This window comes from Colletes gigas, unplaced genomic scaffold (assembly GCF_013123115.1).
Source record: "Colletes gigas isolate AHSC1104 unplaced genomic scaffold, ASM1312311v1 Colletes_gigas_Sc00010, whole genome shotgun sequence".
NCBI lineage: Eukaryota > Metazoa > Arthropoda > Insecta > Hymenoptera > Colletidae > Colletes > Colletes gigas.
Genome location: NW_025106639.1, coordinates 8,098,321 through 8,113,392, shown reverse-complemented (window position 1 = coordinate 8,113,392; position 15,072 = coordinate 8,098,321). Strand labels below are relative to the sequence as shown.

The following is a 15,072-nucleotide window of genomic DNA, read 5'->3' as shown; positions in this document are numbered from 1 at the left end:
CGTTCGAATTACGCGCGTAACCGTTTCCATCGATCGTGCAAAACCAACCAGCGTTGCAAGGACCTATTAATTATATTCTAGATTCGGCGAATCGTAGAAAGTAGAGAAAATTAAACGTCCCATTGTTGTAGGTTCACCGTTGATTATCGTCAATAGAATTATCGTATTTGTATTATCAACCGTTATCGACGCGTCCAAAGTCGAGGGATTAAAACCGGTCCGATCCAGAGAAGCCTCTCTATTTTTAAAGAGAGTATCGGTACATTCTTCTCTACATTCCTCGGCCCATTACAGCGAAGCCAACTTCGACTCTAAACAGCTGGCGAAAGCGCCTCCAAGGCCTTTCTCTTCGACGAAATTATCAACAGTGGCCGGGCAAACGCTTGGCTTCTCTCGATCATCGTTGATTCGCGTAAACGCGCAATAACGATTTCGTCGTTCAACAGGGAACCGCGAACCGCGTCCATTGTTTTACTCTAACGCGAAATTTTAGGTCCGACGGTTGTTAATTCGAGATACCAAAGACGAATGTAATTCGAAACATTCCGAAGCGTGTACGCTTTACTGCAATGTGAATTACAGCGAAGACAAAGGGGGAGAAGAGTGGGTGCAATGCTTCATGTGTGAAATGTGGATGCACCGCGAATATGCTGGTTATGTCTCCGGAAGCTACACCTGCGACTACCGCGAGTAAATTTTAAGCCTCGTGTGATATTTGCCATGGATTATATTGTTCTAGTGTTGTGATTGTTCTGGCTGATTGGATCGCGGGGGGGGAAAATAATTTTATAAAACGAACCGTGACAAAATGATTTTATGTCGTAACTCTCTATTCTATAATGTTCGAGATCTATCGAGACTGTTTGAAATAATGTTCGAAGCACGGACTCGAGCGTTTCGGATCAGTTTCGAGCCAGATTCGGAACGACGGTCGCCGCTAGATAATTGTTATGCGTTCGACGGGCTAACATTTCGCCTTGACAGCGGAGTCACTTCCAAGATAAGATTATGCTTGTCGCGTCATTTGACCGGTGGCGCTTTTTAGCTTTAATAAAATAGTCGGTGTGTTGTGTGCCGGGGCTCGGAGAGCGTGCGAGCTCGTCGAATAATCCTTGAAGCTATGAGATTGGAAACGCGCGAAGCAGCACGACGCTCGCGACTCTTGGATCTTGGATCTCGAGAAGCGGCCCGGTATCGTCACGTTTTTCCGTTCGTTAAGGGGAATTCATTAATCGAGAGATAAAGCGAGAAGAAAAAACAGGTTACTGTACCAAGAACGCTGCATACCATTGGAACCCTGTGGTTAAGATAATGAGAAAAGAAATACGGCGCCACTGGTCGCCTTTCCGCCTCTCGTTTCATGGCTCTCTCGACACGCTCCTTCGTGCAGCTACTTTGCCAACGTCGCGCCCGCCAACGTTTAAACGAGACACGCGTACAACGCGAAACGCATTGATCATCGACCAATTTCGACCCGACGAGTTTTCAAACCCTCCCGTAGAACTCTGCGCCATCGTTCACGAGGGCACTCTAACGCAACGAATTCAAATTTCAAAACTATCGCGAACTAAAATCGATAGAAACATCGATATACGTCGGCAAACGGAATAAAATAATGGAAACAAGATTCGCGATTTAATTAAAATCTATCATCCCCCGCGTTTCGCACGGTCTAATAAATTGATGCTGTCTTTACACATTATCGACGATACGCGGAACAAGTAACGTTTGTTTTCGCGTCGCTGGCTCGGGACCGGGCAGTGACACAATGAAAGGACTCTGCGGAGAAATTCAATCGCTCGTCGTTTCCCCTCGACGCGAGACTGGATCGCGTTTGTATACATTAGGAACAAGATTGCGAATGGCAAGAGCGACGGAGAAACAGCGAAAACGAGTTGGATACAGCTAATCGTCACAGTTAGATCGTCGGTAACGCATTAATAATCTGAAACAACCACGGTCACGTGTTCGAGATAATAACGCACGGGGCTCCAGACGGTCAGTTCCAGGAACTAGGGGGGATAACTTCGCGACACAATGGAAGGCGCAAACTGTGACACGATGGAAGGATTTACATCTTCGATTAAAAAACGTACGACTTTTGTTGCACGTGTTCGTTCCAAGATGCTATAATTTGGGTTACACTTAACAAATAATATATTTGCACTTTCTTGGTGGACTTTGCTGAAACGTTTTAGCGAAGTGATAAACGAGGACTCGAGCACGTATCGAGGATAGCCCTAAAACATTTCGTGGCACGTGGCGTGTGGCATGAATGGAAAGGAACGAAAAACTCGCTCGGCATTCGACGTGTTAATTGGTATTTTTCGAGCCAGACGAGCGAGCGTTCTTGGTGACGTATGGACAGTAATATGATTCTCGTTCCGAGCAACATCTACGCACCATGGTACAAAGTATTTGCTTTGGTAAGAAACGGTGAAACCTTGAAACGATTGGCAATATACCGGGGACAATGCTTACACTAATAACATCTTCGTTGCGTATGACATGTCGAACACTGCGCGACCTTGAATTATTATGGCGCCATACGCCGTTAAATTCGTTTGACAGCCGCTTTCACGCGACACAATAGTATCATAACTCCCCGTTAAGAAGTTACGTCAGGTTGACGGGCCGTAAAACAAGACTGCTTTTGAACAATTATTTTCAAGAGGGATTATTTAACCGAAAGTTCTTAAAACGTTTAGACCCAATTACCGGATTTCATTTCCACCGAAAATTATTATTTTATTACAGTTTCCCGTTGGAAGGTTCAAAGAAGAACGATATCCCTTTCTCTCGTTTTCGCGTCTAAAATCCAACGGCCGCGGATCGGCCGCGTGTGCTCGCACGATCGCTCTTCCCCTCGGATTAAAGTATAGAGTTATCAAGCCGCTAATTAATTATACCTATTAACGCAATTACTTCGATCCGTTGGCATTCGAGGAGACGAAAGCCCAGGAGGGCCGCGGGGTTTGCCTTTCCGACGCCCTCTGGCTGCACGATAATCAAAATAAAAGGGCAACCGCTATCTTCTCCCTCCTCTCTCGCGACTCGACCTTTTCACCCTATCTCCGCGCGCCCTCCTTTCCACCCCCGTCACTCTCTCTCTCTCTCTCTCTCACACTCGTGGTTTCTCATTATCTCGCTTGTATTCCACGGTCGTCCTACGGTTCGATACGAGAGCAGAGACTGGCGACGGTTATCGCAAGAATTTTCGCATCGCTGGAAACAGTGTCAGCTCGTCGGCCGGGAGATGCGCGATTGAACACGTCGCGACGATTAATTCGCTTACGGTGAATCGATTTATTCTCATCGATCCGGAGCGAACCAGATCGCTCGGTGGCGGCTCGAGACACGAGACGGGAGAATTGAACGTCGGCGAACGAGTGGCGCAAAGGCCGCGTCCTTTTCGAGCTTCGTGGCTGCGCGATAATGAGAACAGAAGGGCGGTGCCATCCGACCATCTCGTTCCACCATCTTTCTCTCTCTCTCTCTCTCTCTCTCTAGTTTCGGGACCAGATTGCCCTTCTCTTTTGCACGCACGCGACTCTACCTGACACGCGTCCCACGCGCGCGCCAAATTGTCGAAACAAACGCAGCCGCGAATGCTCGTTAGTTGCGCTGGAAAGAGAATACGTTTACTCGACGCCGGGTTTAATTCCACCGGGGACCATTACCGGGGGGGAGTCGCGGCGACCGGACCGAACTAAACGCGTTTTATAAATTTCCCAAAAATATTAACGACCGTTCGGACGCGCACGATCCGCCGAGCGTTTCCAAACACCGCGACGAGTGCTACAAAGTTTCACTGTACTACTTGCGACCCAAGGAATTCGCTGCACAACAGCGATTCCCAAACTTTCTAAGTTCACGGTGCTCTTACTGCATGAACCATATTTTTACGACGGCGTTACAAATACTCGACGATATCGTTTGTTAAATAACCGTGAGCGTGATTCGATAATTTGGACCTGGATGATTTTAGTTAACCTTTGAAGAGAACAGATGTATGTAATAAATGCTATGAATTTTTTTACATCCACGCTTTGTCCCGTTTCCAGGATCATCCTGCATACACGGTACTGGATACGAAACGAGGTATCACTCGAAATTCCTTTGCAAGAAAGAACGTAACGGTTGCATCGTTTAAAATTTTAAATTAATCATCGAAGCCTAACAACCGTAAGAGTTTCTTGCGCGAGTATTGTTTTAATCTCGGGCACAGAAGTTGCTTTTTATCGTGGCTATACAAAAATAATTTCGAGGCCTCTGGTTTAAGAATTTGTATGCTAAATAATATACTTACGAAGACATCGGACGAGTTTTTTCCAAGCTTTGCACACTCGAAACATCGACAAATTTTGTCGTGCTTAATCCCGAACAGTCTACCAATTAAAGTTTCAATTACTCTTTGAATCTTGGCTATTTTCTAAACACCGCTGAACCCGAAAACTTGGAGAAGACGGGGAGAAGAAAAAAAAGATTGATTATTTTTGCCGGGGACGCGATTAAACCTCTTTAAGTGGATTCGAGGCTGAGCCGTGAGGAAGGCGCGGAAGAACTTTTCTAACGAGATCGACACGGTGTAACGAGGTAACGGAGGACACCTTTTAGCGAGGAAAATGTTGCGTCATCGTGCTCGTTAAAAATACACATGATAAACCGAGTAATCGCCGGTAGATAGAGAAACGAGCCGGGAATTTTTCACCGTCGCGAAAGCAGCATTTCTCGGAAAAATATCAGAAACCCGAGGACGTTCCGCGGATCGTCGCAGAACGATTACTGTCATTGAGCATTGTTGCCGATGCTTAGACCAAACGCTTTCTCTTCGCGTCACGATTTGCTTCTCGGTGATTTCAGTCCCGTGAAATTGCTCATCGAGTCGAGTTTTTTTTTTTGCGTAAACGAAAACCACCGTAACAGTGCAAATTGCGAGAGTAAACAAAGCCCTATTCCGGTTCGTTTCCGAGTCCTAGCTACCTATGCTCTGTACAAATTGTTCGTTTCGTACACGTGAAATTGAACGTGGATTCCGTAAGTGGATTAGCGAGACGCGATGGTATTATCGACGGAGGCTTTGAAAGTACGCGGCGACCTCGAGAGAAAGTCAATGGATTCCCATAAAATGGAAGAAACGGAACGTCGATTTGCACCAAATAATTCTGATATTTTCCTACCTTGACTTCCCCTCTAAAACGCTGATGTTTTAAAATGCAAACTATACTGGCTAGGCGGGCGATCGGTTCGTCGCGAATTTATCGACGAAATACACGAGCACGTTGCACAATCTGCTCGCGCAACGAAATTTCGTGTATCTGAAAAATTGTTCCGCATAAAAGAGGAATTGTTGTCGCGTTTCACGTAGGACACACAGACGCGTTATTCTTCGTACGGGCGACCCTGTCCCACATTCACACACTTCCAATTACGAAACTCTCATTTCGATCAAAACTCTATTCCCCTCGGTTGATTCCCAGTATTCCGTCCGAATTTCGCCGCTGCATGCGAGATCAGGGACGGTGACCTTAATCTCGACGTTTTTCTTCTTAATTTATTCGATTTTGCTTCCCGTATCGCCCCGCCGATACACGAACCGCGAAAAAAATTCACGCTCGCGTATCGAGCCAAAAACGCAAGGCGATTGGAAGCCACGATCTACCAGGTCGTTTCGAGGCGAGAAAGAAATACGGTCGTCGGGAAATACGGCCACGAGTAAGCGATCAAAGCGAACAAAAATTAATCTTTGCGTTGTATGGCTGAATGTTACGAAAGCCTTGCCAAGTTCGGCCAGTTTACAGCGCCTGTGCACGATCGTGCGTCAGCATCTCTGTTCCGTCTGGGGTTTTGCCTCGGTTAAATCGGCCTTATTGGCTGGCGATGCGGAAACAGTGGTTCCTAACGATACCTATCAGTTTTTAGGTCACTGTCAGCCGATGCACTCGTCACGCTTCCATCTAACCGTGGATGCACGCGCGCGCTTTAAATTCCGCGATATCCCTTTACAGCGTTTCTCGTCCATTGTCCTCGCGGTTTACGCGTCCATCGTTCGTTTGGTCGGGTACGCGTCGACCAATTACGATATTCTCTGTGCCCGGGCAGCTCTCGGTCGCTCGCTCGTAACGCGACTCGGTGAACTGTGCTTCGTCCATTAACGACATTGCCGGACTCGACCCGCGAAATTTCATACATAAATGATGACTACTTCCATCGCGCCGCTTGGGACTCACGCGCGGCGCGATATTAGTAAATTGGGTTAGGTCTGGGTCAGATCCGGAATAACTTCATTTACAACTGATTACGCCAGAGGTTCCATAAACAAAACAAAGACGAAAAAACGGCGTGTGTCGTTGTCACGCACGTTCGTGGCCCCTACCTTGTTCCTTCTATATCACGCGAGTCTCGATCGGAACAAAATTCATAACTAAACTGCGGATCTTTATGCAAATTCACATTTTTATTAATAGAATTAATGAAACGGAATTAAGGGGCCTTTCTACCTTGTGGGATTAAAAAAATCGATATTTTTTTTTTGCATTTTCCTTTAGTATGTAGTCTCGAAAATATGTCTACCAAATATTAAATTGAAATTCGGAAAACTAACTAAGTTATAGCCTGTTGAAATGTACCGCGCGCAGGTATAACAACTGGACGTAAAACTTTAAAGCTGTTTTTCTCGAAACTACATTTTTCGGCACTGCGTGCGTGATAACTAAAAAACTATTCAAGATATCAACATCAAATTTATACAGTATCTTCAGAACTGGTCTCCCTATAGCATGAACTAGGATAATTGCGATATATGCAATACTTTTTCTTTTATTAACAAAAAAGCAACCAAATATATGAAAATATTCAGTATTTTTTCGTAAAATAGCTGCCATTTTGCCATTTTTTGTTTTTTTGAAAAGATCCTGGTTCATGCTATAACCACGCTCATCTATATTAAGAATATCGTTGATTTTAGGATTTCGAATAACTTGTTCGCAAGATATCACGTACGCAGTCGGGTGCCGTTTGTAAAAACTGTTGTTTGATGATCAACAAAAACAGCGTAATCAATAGATATTATGCGTTGCAAAAATTCGTAAATATAGCTAAATATATAATAAATGTATCTACAAAATCCAGAATTAATCGCTCTTTAATAACCCGCAAAAAAAAATCACAAAGAAACACGTATTTTTCATGCCTATAAGGTAGAATGGCCCCTTAACTGAATATAATAATTCGTATCTTACTGTAAGTATTTCTTATATTTTTGCATATTAAATGCATTCTGTAGTTTTTTGAGGATTAAAATTTCCCATATAAACATCCGCAGTCTATTCGTAACATAACTTCGCTGTATCGGATCAGGGAATTTCTCAATGTAGTCCAACACTCGAAACGTGATCCATCTTCGCCATAAATACACCGTACGCCCTTTTTCCAGGAAACTATTCGACTTGACATGCATGTGTACGATAGATGACACGATAGTCTTGTTTATATCGTGCCTCGGGCGCGGTCACGATCGCGAGTATTTTAGGCTCCGTAGGAAAATACCTTTGGCACTCGATGTTAAATATCGCCGAGGCGTGTAATATATTCAAATTTCATTAAAATCCGAGACGTTGCGCCAAAAAGCGTTCGACTTCGCGTGGAATGACCCGTCCTAACGGTACACGACCAATTCTATTATGTCAACCAGATTCCTGGTAAATCGTTACCCGGTGAAAAAGAAACGCCTGATAAAAGTGGATCGACACGTTCACCGACGCGCCAATTTTTTTGGGTAAAAATGACCCTGAGTTCATCGAAAACTATCCGCCTTCCGAGGGTTAACAGTCAGGATTCGCGAACCATCGCGATCGGAGGGCAGATGTAAATGGAATTATGTACAATAATAGTAGGCATTGTTCCACGCGAGCGCTCCGCGTATCTTGCATCGTTAACCGCGCGAAATGTGCGTGCGTAAACCCGATGCTTCGCGACACGATCTTTGTGGTCTTCGTTGTAGTTGCTTATCCACGCGACGAGACGACTTGGATGGTTTTTCAACGCGTGTTCGATGTTTTCACCCTAGCTTGAAATCGTACTAGCGAAAATTTTAAACCGATCACCTCTGTTGCGTACAAAGTATAACGGTTTTACCGTGCTAACTGCGTTAAATGTTCTCTACTGTTCTCGAGCGGCTACGTTTGAGCTTATCGTACTTTGGAAACTAAATGCAAACAAATACCGTGACCCTCCGAACGCTTCGTCGACTACAGGTGCAAGAAAAATCGGTGACAGTGCGTGTGCAAGCGAGACCTTCGATCGACACACTGCCCTTACTACGCAGCCTGTGTTTGCTATGAGTCAAGAACGTCTCGCGAAATATTTGCAGAAACCGAGACACACGATCGAACGCGCCTGTTATTTTTCCTAGGAGGTTGTTTACCGAACTGCGAATTAATACGTGGTACGTTCGCGAATCGATGGAAAATGAATCGTTACGTTTACCACGATAATGGACGAACTGTTCGACTCGATGCAAGCAACGGACTCGGTCGAGAGCCGGAGGTCGACGGATTTAAAAACAGAAGCGAACCGACAGACCGGTTAGGCACCAAGGAGATCGAGCCACTCTGGCTCGGGTAATCGGGTAAAATGAATCTCTCGTGTGTCACACTTTCCTCCGGCCTATCAGAACGCGCGAATCGACTGGTTCTTCGCTGTTCGCTCGTTACTCTTTCGATCGAAAGATATCGCCGCGACCCTAACCTGAAATCGATCTCGCGCATCGTCGCGAACGATCCCGGATGCTGCGTGAAAAATTAAAAGGGAATCGTGTAGGACTCACCTGGATAAGGTGCCCTTAAGCAAAGGATTCCTGTCGTCATAGTATCCACCGGACGACGGCATCTTCAAGTAATCCAAGCAATGGGCACGTGGCACTTGGCACTGACACTACGGCACTGCATCACTGTCGCGTGATCTGTTAACTTTCCATTCACCGTACCCGCGATATATGGCTACTCGGTTTTGCTACGCGCACGACGCATCGTTTTCCACGAAAACAACTATTCGACGATCGTTAAATAATACTCGCCACACGCGTGAACGCATATCACGGAACTGCATTACATCGCCGACACGACGACCGCTCTGTATCGCCCGGGTTACGTGTTCAACGATCTTCTCGAAAAACCATCAGCGGAGATAACGGCCGAACAACAACACTATCAACAAGTCGCTAATACGTCTTACCGAGCAACTCTCGCCAATTATCTAGACGGGTTTCTCATTTTCTTCGACACGCCAGTAGGTTGAGCGGTACTCGAAACTGATCGTAAAACGACGCCGACGATCCTCTCTTCGCGCTCGGTGGCCACCTAAAGGCAGAAATTTTCGTTTAACGAACACCATTTCCAAGCGCGTTGTTTCTCCCCTCGATCTCCTGCCGGCGAGCTCCCTCGACACGTGCGAACACTCGCCCCGAACATGGTTGACTACCAAACAACACCCCCCACCCCGTCTTCTCGAAACGTTGCTTGGCATTGCCAAAGTTCTTCCACGCGCGATTCCCTCGAAAAATTAGCCACGAATCTTTGCGCGATATCTGTCTTGTAAGTTGGAATTTCGTTGGTCACATTTTTCTCCGTAAATCCTACGTATAACCTATAAATTGATCAATTAGCTCTGATCGAACTCTACGATCTCAAAATCTAACCTAATGACTCCTATAGGTGGAAACAATAACTACCAATTAATATCTGCAGAATACTGCTATGTCGATTGCCATCTGGCGGCATTTACCGGTAAACGAAACTGACCGTCCTAAATATTTATTTCCCGAGTGACAAATTAGTCGGTATACAGCGATAATTTTTAACACGATCCTAAACCATGAAAGAATATTTGTCTAGAGTATCGTACGAATAAAACCTAACCTCAAGACCTAACGTGTTCGACAGGCGTTCTTCACGGAAGCGTGGACGATTAAAAGCATCGAGGTACGGTTGGCGCCAAAATCATGGTATATACGTTCTAACCGCTCGGGTGAAAGTCTTCGCAGCGTGCAGTCTAGGAAACATTGCGGCACGTCCCCGTGAATTTCCTCGTTTCGCGAGAGACGCTTCGAAGGCAACGAATTTCGGAAATCGATGCATCGTCCACGGTTAAAGTAATCGAACGACGTGGAATCGTTGCAAGCGATGAACCTGAATCGGGGATGGTTGGGAACAACGATCCGCACACGTGTCTTCCAGGCGTAGAAAACGTTCAGATAAGTGTCACGGTTGAAAGCGGAACGTGCCAGGTGAGTCCATCGAGCGCGTCGTTTATTTATAAACTAAGGGAACCCGGGAGAGACCGCAGGAACGACGGAGGCCAACGGCGCGGCGCGGCGCGTCCCTCGCGTTCGGTTTACCGTTCGTAAACTACACTCTGCGCGTACTTCGAGGACCACGTGTTACTTGTCCGATCTTACGATTGGTCGTGCGACTCCAAGATGGCGCGACTATTGACCTGTCAATGCAAATTCGTGACGCGTGATGCGTCTTTTTGGCAACCATGAACTCGTTTGCACGAAACGTTTCTCACTTTTAGGTCAATGTGCATGAAAAATTGTTTCTCTATCAGGCGTGACCCTCGCGGTACGATAACGTGAGCGTAATGGTCGATTGTTATACGCCGCGTCGAGGAGGAAGAAATTTCTCACAACAAACATAGACTCTCGAAAACATTCTCGAATCTGTTATCGACCTATAACGAAAATATATCGAAAGAAATTTTTTCTACGGAAAATCACGTTTCGAGATCTCTTGGTCGCGTCTTGACTATTAAAAAAATTTCTGTTTAATATGCATATCCACGTATTTAGGTTGGGGTGTATGTTTGTTAACACGATTGTATCTGAACGGCTAAATGGATTCCAATGAAACTTTATATTTAGGTTCTATATTATGATCTCAAGGTCTGATTAAATTTTTAGCAAAATCGATCCATGGATAATGATGGCTACCTCTTGTACTTTTTTTATTTTTACGATACACATTCGCTGTTTGTACAAATTTTGAACAATGCTTTAAATAAATCTTAGAGGAAATTAAATTTTGCATTAAAAAGTTGAATAAACATTTTCTCTATCTCCTCTGATAAAAAAAATGAAAATGCAAGGAAATATCAATTCAACGTTGGCTTCCAAAATTCTTAATCGTCGACGAGAACAGAAAGAAGCGAAAGAAAAAATACGAATGTGCATGAAATGTATTACTGGGTACGCAAGAAATTGTCCGTTGCAACAGTGTGTCATAAGCTATAATTATTCCTTTCTCCCACAGGTTCTATCTCTGTTATGCACTTTCACTGTATCTTCTGCGACTCGAATCAAATGTACATTAAAACCATCGCCGTGGCAGCAGATTTTCTTTAATTCGTTAATCGTTCCCTTTTGCACCCTTTCGTTAATTTTAACCCAACGTTACCACGGGAGGCGAATTAATTTTTTAAGAAAACAAATGTACCAAAGTGAAACATCGATTCTAACTCGTACGTAACACGTTTATGACCTCTGAAATTTCACGAAAAGTCCGGGTATCTGGCAAAGTAAGTATCCAATACACGTCGTACGTTAAATCGTAATAATAGCGTACTCAGGTCGGTAGAAACACGCGAACAGCCCGCAATCCTTTTACGAACCGATGTACCGTTCTCGCTGGCAATCCAAGTCGAAAGTATCCGGCATAACAAGGGCAAATGACCTACTCATCGAGTCGCTAACATTTTCGAACGATTCATCGGCATAATTTGTCCAAATTTTGTAAAATTCGTCCACCATTGAATAAAAGTCTACGCGACCTGTATAACATTTTATCGAAGAATTAACACGAATTATTGTTCGATCTAGCAACGTTCAAAAATGAATCCTATCCCAAAACTATACTATACATACATGTATATTGTTTTGAGAAGCAATGCTCCATGCATTTTCCGTCTACGAAGAAAAAGATGCTTTCGAGGGATGGGTAACGAGGCGAAAAGTCGAGGAGTAAAAGCGTTACGTGATTCAAGGACGTACACTAAGTGGGATCGTGATCCATTCGATAAGCAGCTGTAGGTGCAACGATCGTTCTACCCTTACAGTTTGTGTGTTTGTGCAGAGCGCTGTTCAAAGTAGAAAAAGCGCCCTCGCCGGACTGTCCGGCCTACCACGAAAAAAGGAACGTCTAGACTCGAATGCTTACTGGAAAATCGGTACCGTAAGCGTTCCACTTCTCTTCTGTCTCTCCCCTCCCACTTTCTTGAAAGAAAATCGCTCCGGAATCCGCGTCTTGGAATGCGAGAGGCGACGAGACTCGGCTTAGCACGAACGCAACCTGTCCACACTGTTTGCCCCACCGGACCTGCCGCTGATCCTCCTAACTCTAGTTACCCATCCCCACTCGGTCTAAACGATGCAAACACGATTGCACTCACACCGAGGAACATGCCATCATTCGCTCGATCGTGTAACCGTATACATGATGCGTCGTTTGTCAGCCTCTCGGCTCCTTATTATTCATTTACATGCATATACAACGCGTTTGAGTTTGTCGAGAACGAGAGACACTACTGTTTCCGTTTTATTTTCTTTTTTAAACAGCAAGAAAACAAATTCGCCCGGTTCTTTGGATAAAAATTATGTAATTACCGTACGACGCCCAATAAAATTAAAACCGATAAACAAAAAAAAGAAGCCGCGTTTTGATTATATTTCGACTTGAAACGCAATGATTCTGTTCAACACAAATGGAATTTGTACACGCTATTTCCTCTACCATCTCTCTGTCCCGTTTCCCCTTCACCTCCTATTCTACGCTATTTTACCTGGTGTGAGTGCTCGTACACTGCCATCGCGAGTATCTATATTTGTCGGATCCACGTCTAAGATGTGTGGATACCAACACTTACCGAGCTATTGTACGTGCAACACGATTTCGCTTATTTACCCTACACATGTACACTTGATACGCGTAGATACAGCACGCGTCTTATTTACCGAGCAGCAGAGAGAGACCAAGATAGAAAGAGGAATGAAGAGATAGCGCCCCGAACGACACGAGCTATTTTTCAAACTCGATGCACGTATAAGAGACGATCGGCTCGGTTGACGTTCAGGGCATCTGACGCAAAAAGATGTATTCACGATATCTCACGAAACCGTTGCCTTAATCTCCCATGTATTATTTTGAAACTTCGTTATGGATGTGTCGGAGAACGTCATAAAGCATTGTTGATATTCGAAGCTAAAAAATATATAAGAGAGTTGACGACAAGATAGAAATCGACATTGAATTAACAGAAAATGAAGATTATAAAAATAATATGTACCAAGGACAATTCCGAACAACAACGAAATATACGTAAATAATACGCAGCTTTTGCTGACTTTCGTTACTTACAGAAGTTTCGTGTTAATTCCTCGATTTCCCGAATCGAACGTCGACGTTAGTTTACGCGAAAAGATACGTCATTGCGTCGTTGCTATATGTATACCTCACTGTTCCGTGCGCGAGACAGTCGAGACTGCCAAGCACAATTTCTGGAATCTTTTGCTTCCGTGTGCCGTGCGACATTCGTTGTGAATACACGCGCGAGAAACATGCCCCTCCGCCACCTTCGTTTCGCATTGCCGGACATACAGGCCACGTTCTGTTTTCTTGCGCTCAGTCGCAATACCACCGATCATTCCCTAGGAATAAGGTCGTTCGCAAGATCGTGCCAAGAAACACTACCAAGAAAACGGACGTAATTTGTGAACGTTCGTCTTCGATCCCGACTAAGAAAAACTATTGTCGATCCGTGCCCGGAACGGCATCGACGTTATCAATGTCAACGGTTACTCGGATATTGCGAGAAAACGTAGATGGAAGCGGTTACGGGCGATAAAACTTCTAAACGCGACACCAATCACGAGTTTCGAATACTTGGAGTAAATAATACTCGGGATCTAAACGATCACGAAGTACTTTATCGTCTAGAAAGTAACGCTCTACATCGACGACCTTGTTCCTAGGATCTACATAGGCGTCAATCGTATCGAGCATCTATCAACGCTAGAATCAAACGTAAAAGTGTTGCCTGAAACGGGTAGAGGGAGCTGGCAGCAGTTGTCAACGGCGTACGTGAACAGACGGCTGGTCGATATGGGGAGAAAGAATACTCGTAAAATGTCGATCGTCGGGCAGAACACAATATCCATGGTACATACTAGAATCAACGATTATTCCTTGCGTTCCTCTTCTTTCTTATCTCGAACGAAAAAGAGCACAATGACAGTTGGCTCGTAATAATGGCAGATGCGCACGACGTTCTTGTCACGTGGTAAAGGGTAAAAATTGCACGTTTGCACGTGTGCGCTTAATGGCGTTCGTACACATACTTAACACGTGAATTACGCGCGCGAGTGTGGACTATTAGGTGAGACTCTATGTATATGTATATATGTGTCAGTGTACATGTATATGTAAAGTGGTAGCTGTGCAAAAACGTCGTAACAAGACAGCGCGTGGACGGTCGCGGCTGAACTGATCGTGGGGGTCGAGCTACAGGTGTCATCAGACGGCGGCTGCTCCACCCCTCTGCCCCCACCTATGTTCCCTCACCCGCCTTCAATCCCTACTCTCATTCGGTACTTTCACGCACACGTCTAGCCGTACCCGAAGGAGACGCGTGCGCACATGAACCGGCTTCCTCTATAATCATGCAATATCATTCGGTCTACTCGCGGCGCCTATGAACCAAACGAACGCGGCACGTGTTTCGCACGTCTTTAAAACGATACCGACGGTAACTATTTTTTCTTCTTTTTTTTTTTTATTACGTCGATGCTCTTTCGACCAAAAATAATTGATAAGGTGTAATGTTGTACAATTATTCACGATACACCGTACATTTGTCCAAGCATAATTTAATTATCGACTGCTTTTATGCGTCGTACAGGATGTAACCGAAACATCGAACTACACGTCCACGAGTAAGAAGCATAGAAGACCTATTACTGCTTTAGAAAAATCGGGTGGCCGAAAATAGACACGAGAATTTACATATGAAAGAGTACACCGA

General features: G+C 44.8%; 1 protein-coding gene across 3 annotated transcripts in view; it reads right to left on the bottom strand.

Moving 5' to 3' along the window:
• LOC122398052 (AF4/FMR2 family member lilli) overlaps nucleotides 1–14,882 on the bottom strand; it is a 145,688-nt gene extending 130,806 nt beyond the window's left edge. Inside the window, exons 1-2 of one of the 3 annotated variants that reach the window (XM_043397665.1) lie at nucleotides 14,219–14,882; nucleotides 8,828–9,359 (exon numbers count right to left, since the gene is read on the bottom strand). In XM_043397665.1, coding sequence (XP_043253600.1) covers nucleotides 8,828–8,889 — 62 coding nt within the window. In that variant the 5' untranslated portion in view covers nucleotides 8,890–9,359; nucleotides 14,219–14,882. Of the gene's footprint in view, nucleotides 1–8,827; nucleotides 9,360–13,409; nucleotides 13,839–14,218 lie in introns of those variants that run through there. The other 2 variants (XM_043397672.1, XM_043397666.1) reach the window with 2 other exon arrangements.
• Between the last annotated feature and the right edge of the window lie 190 nt (nucleotides 14,883–15,072).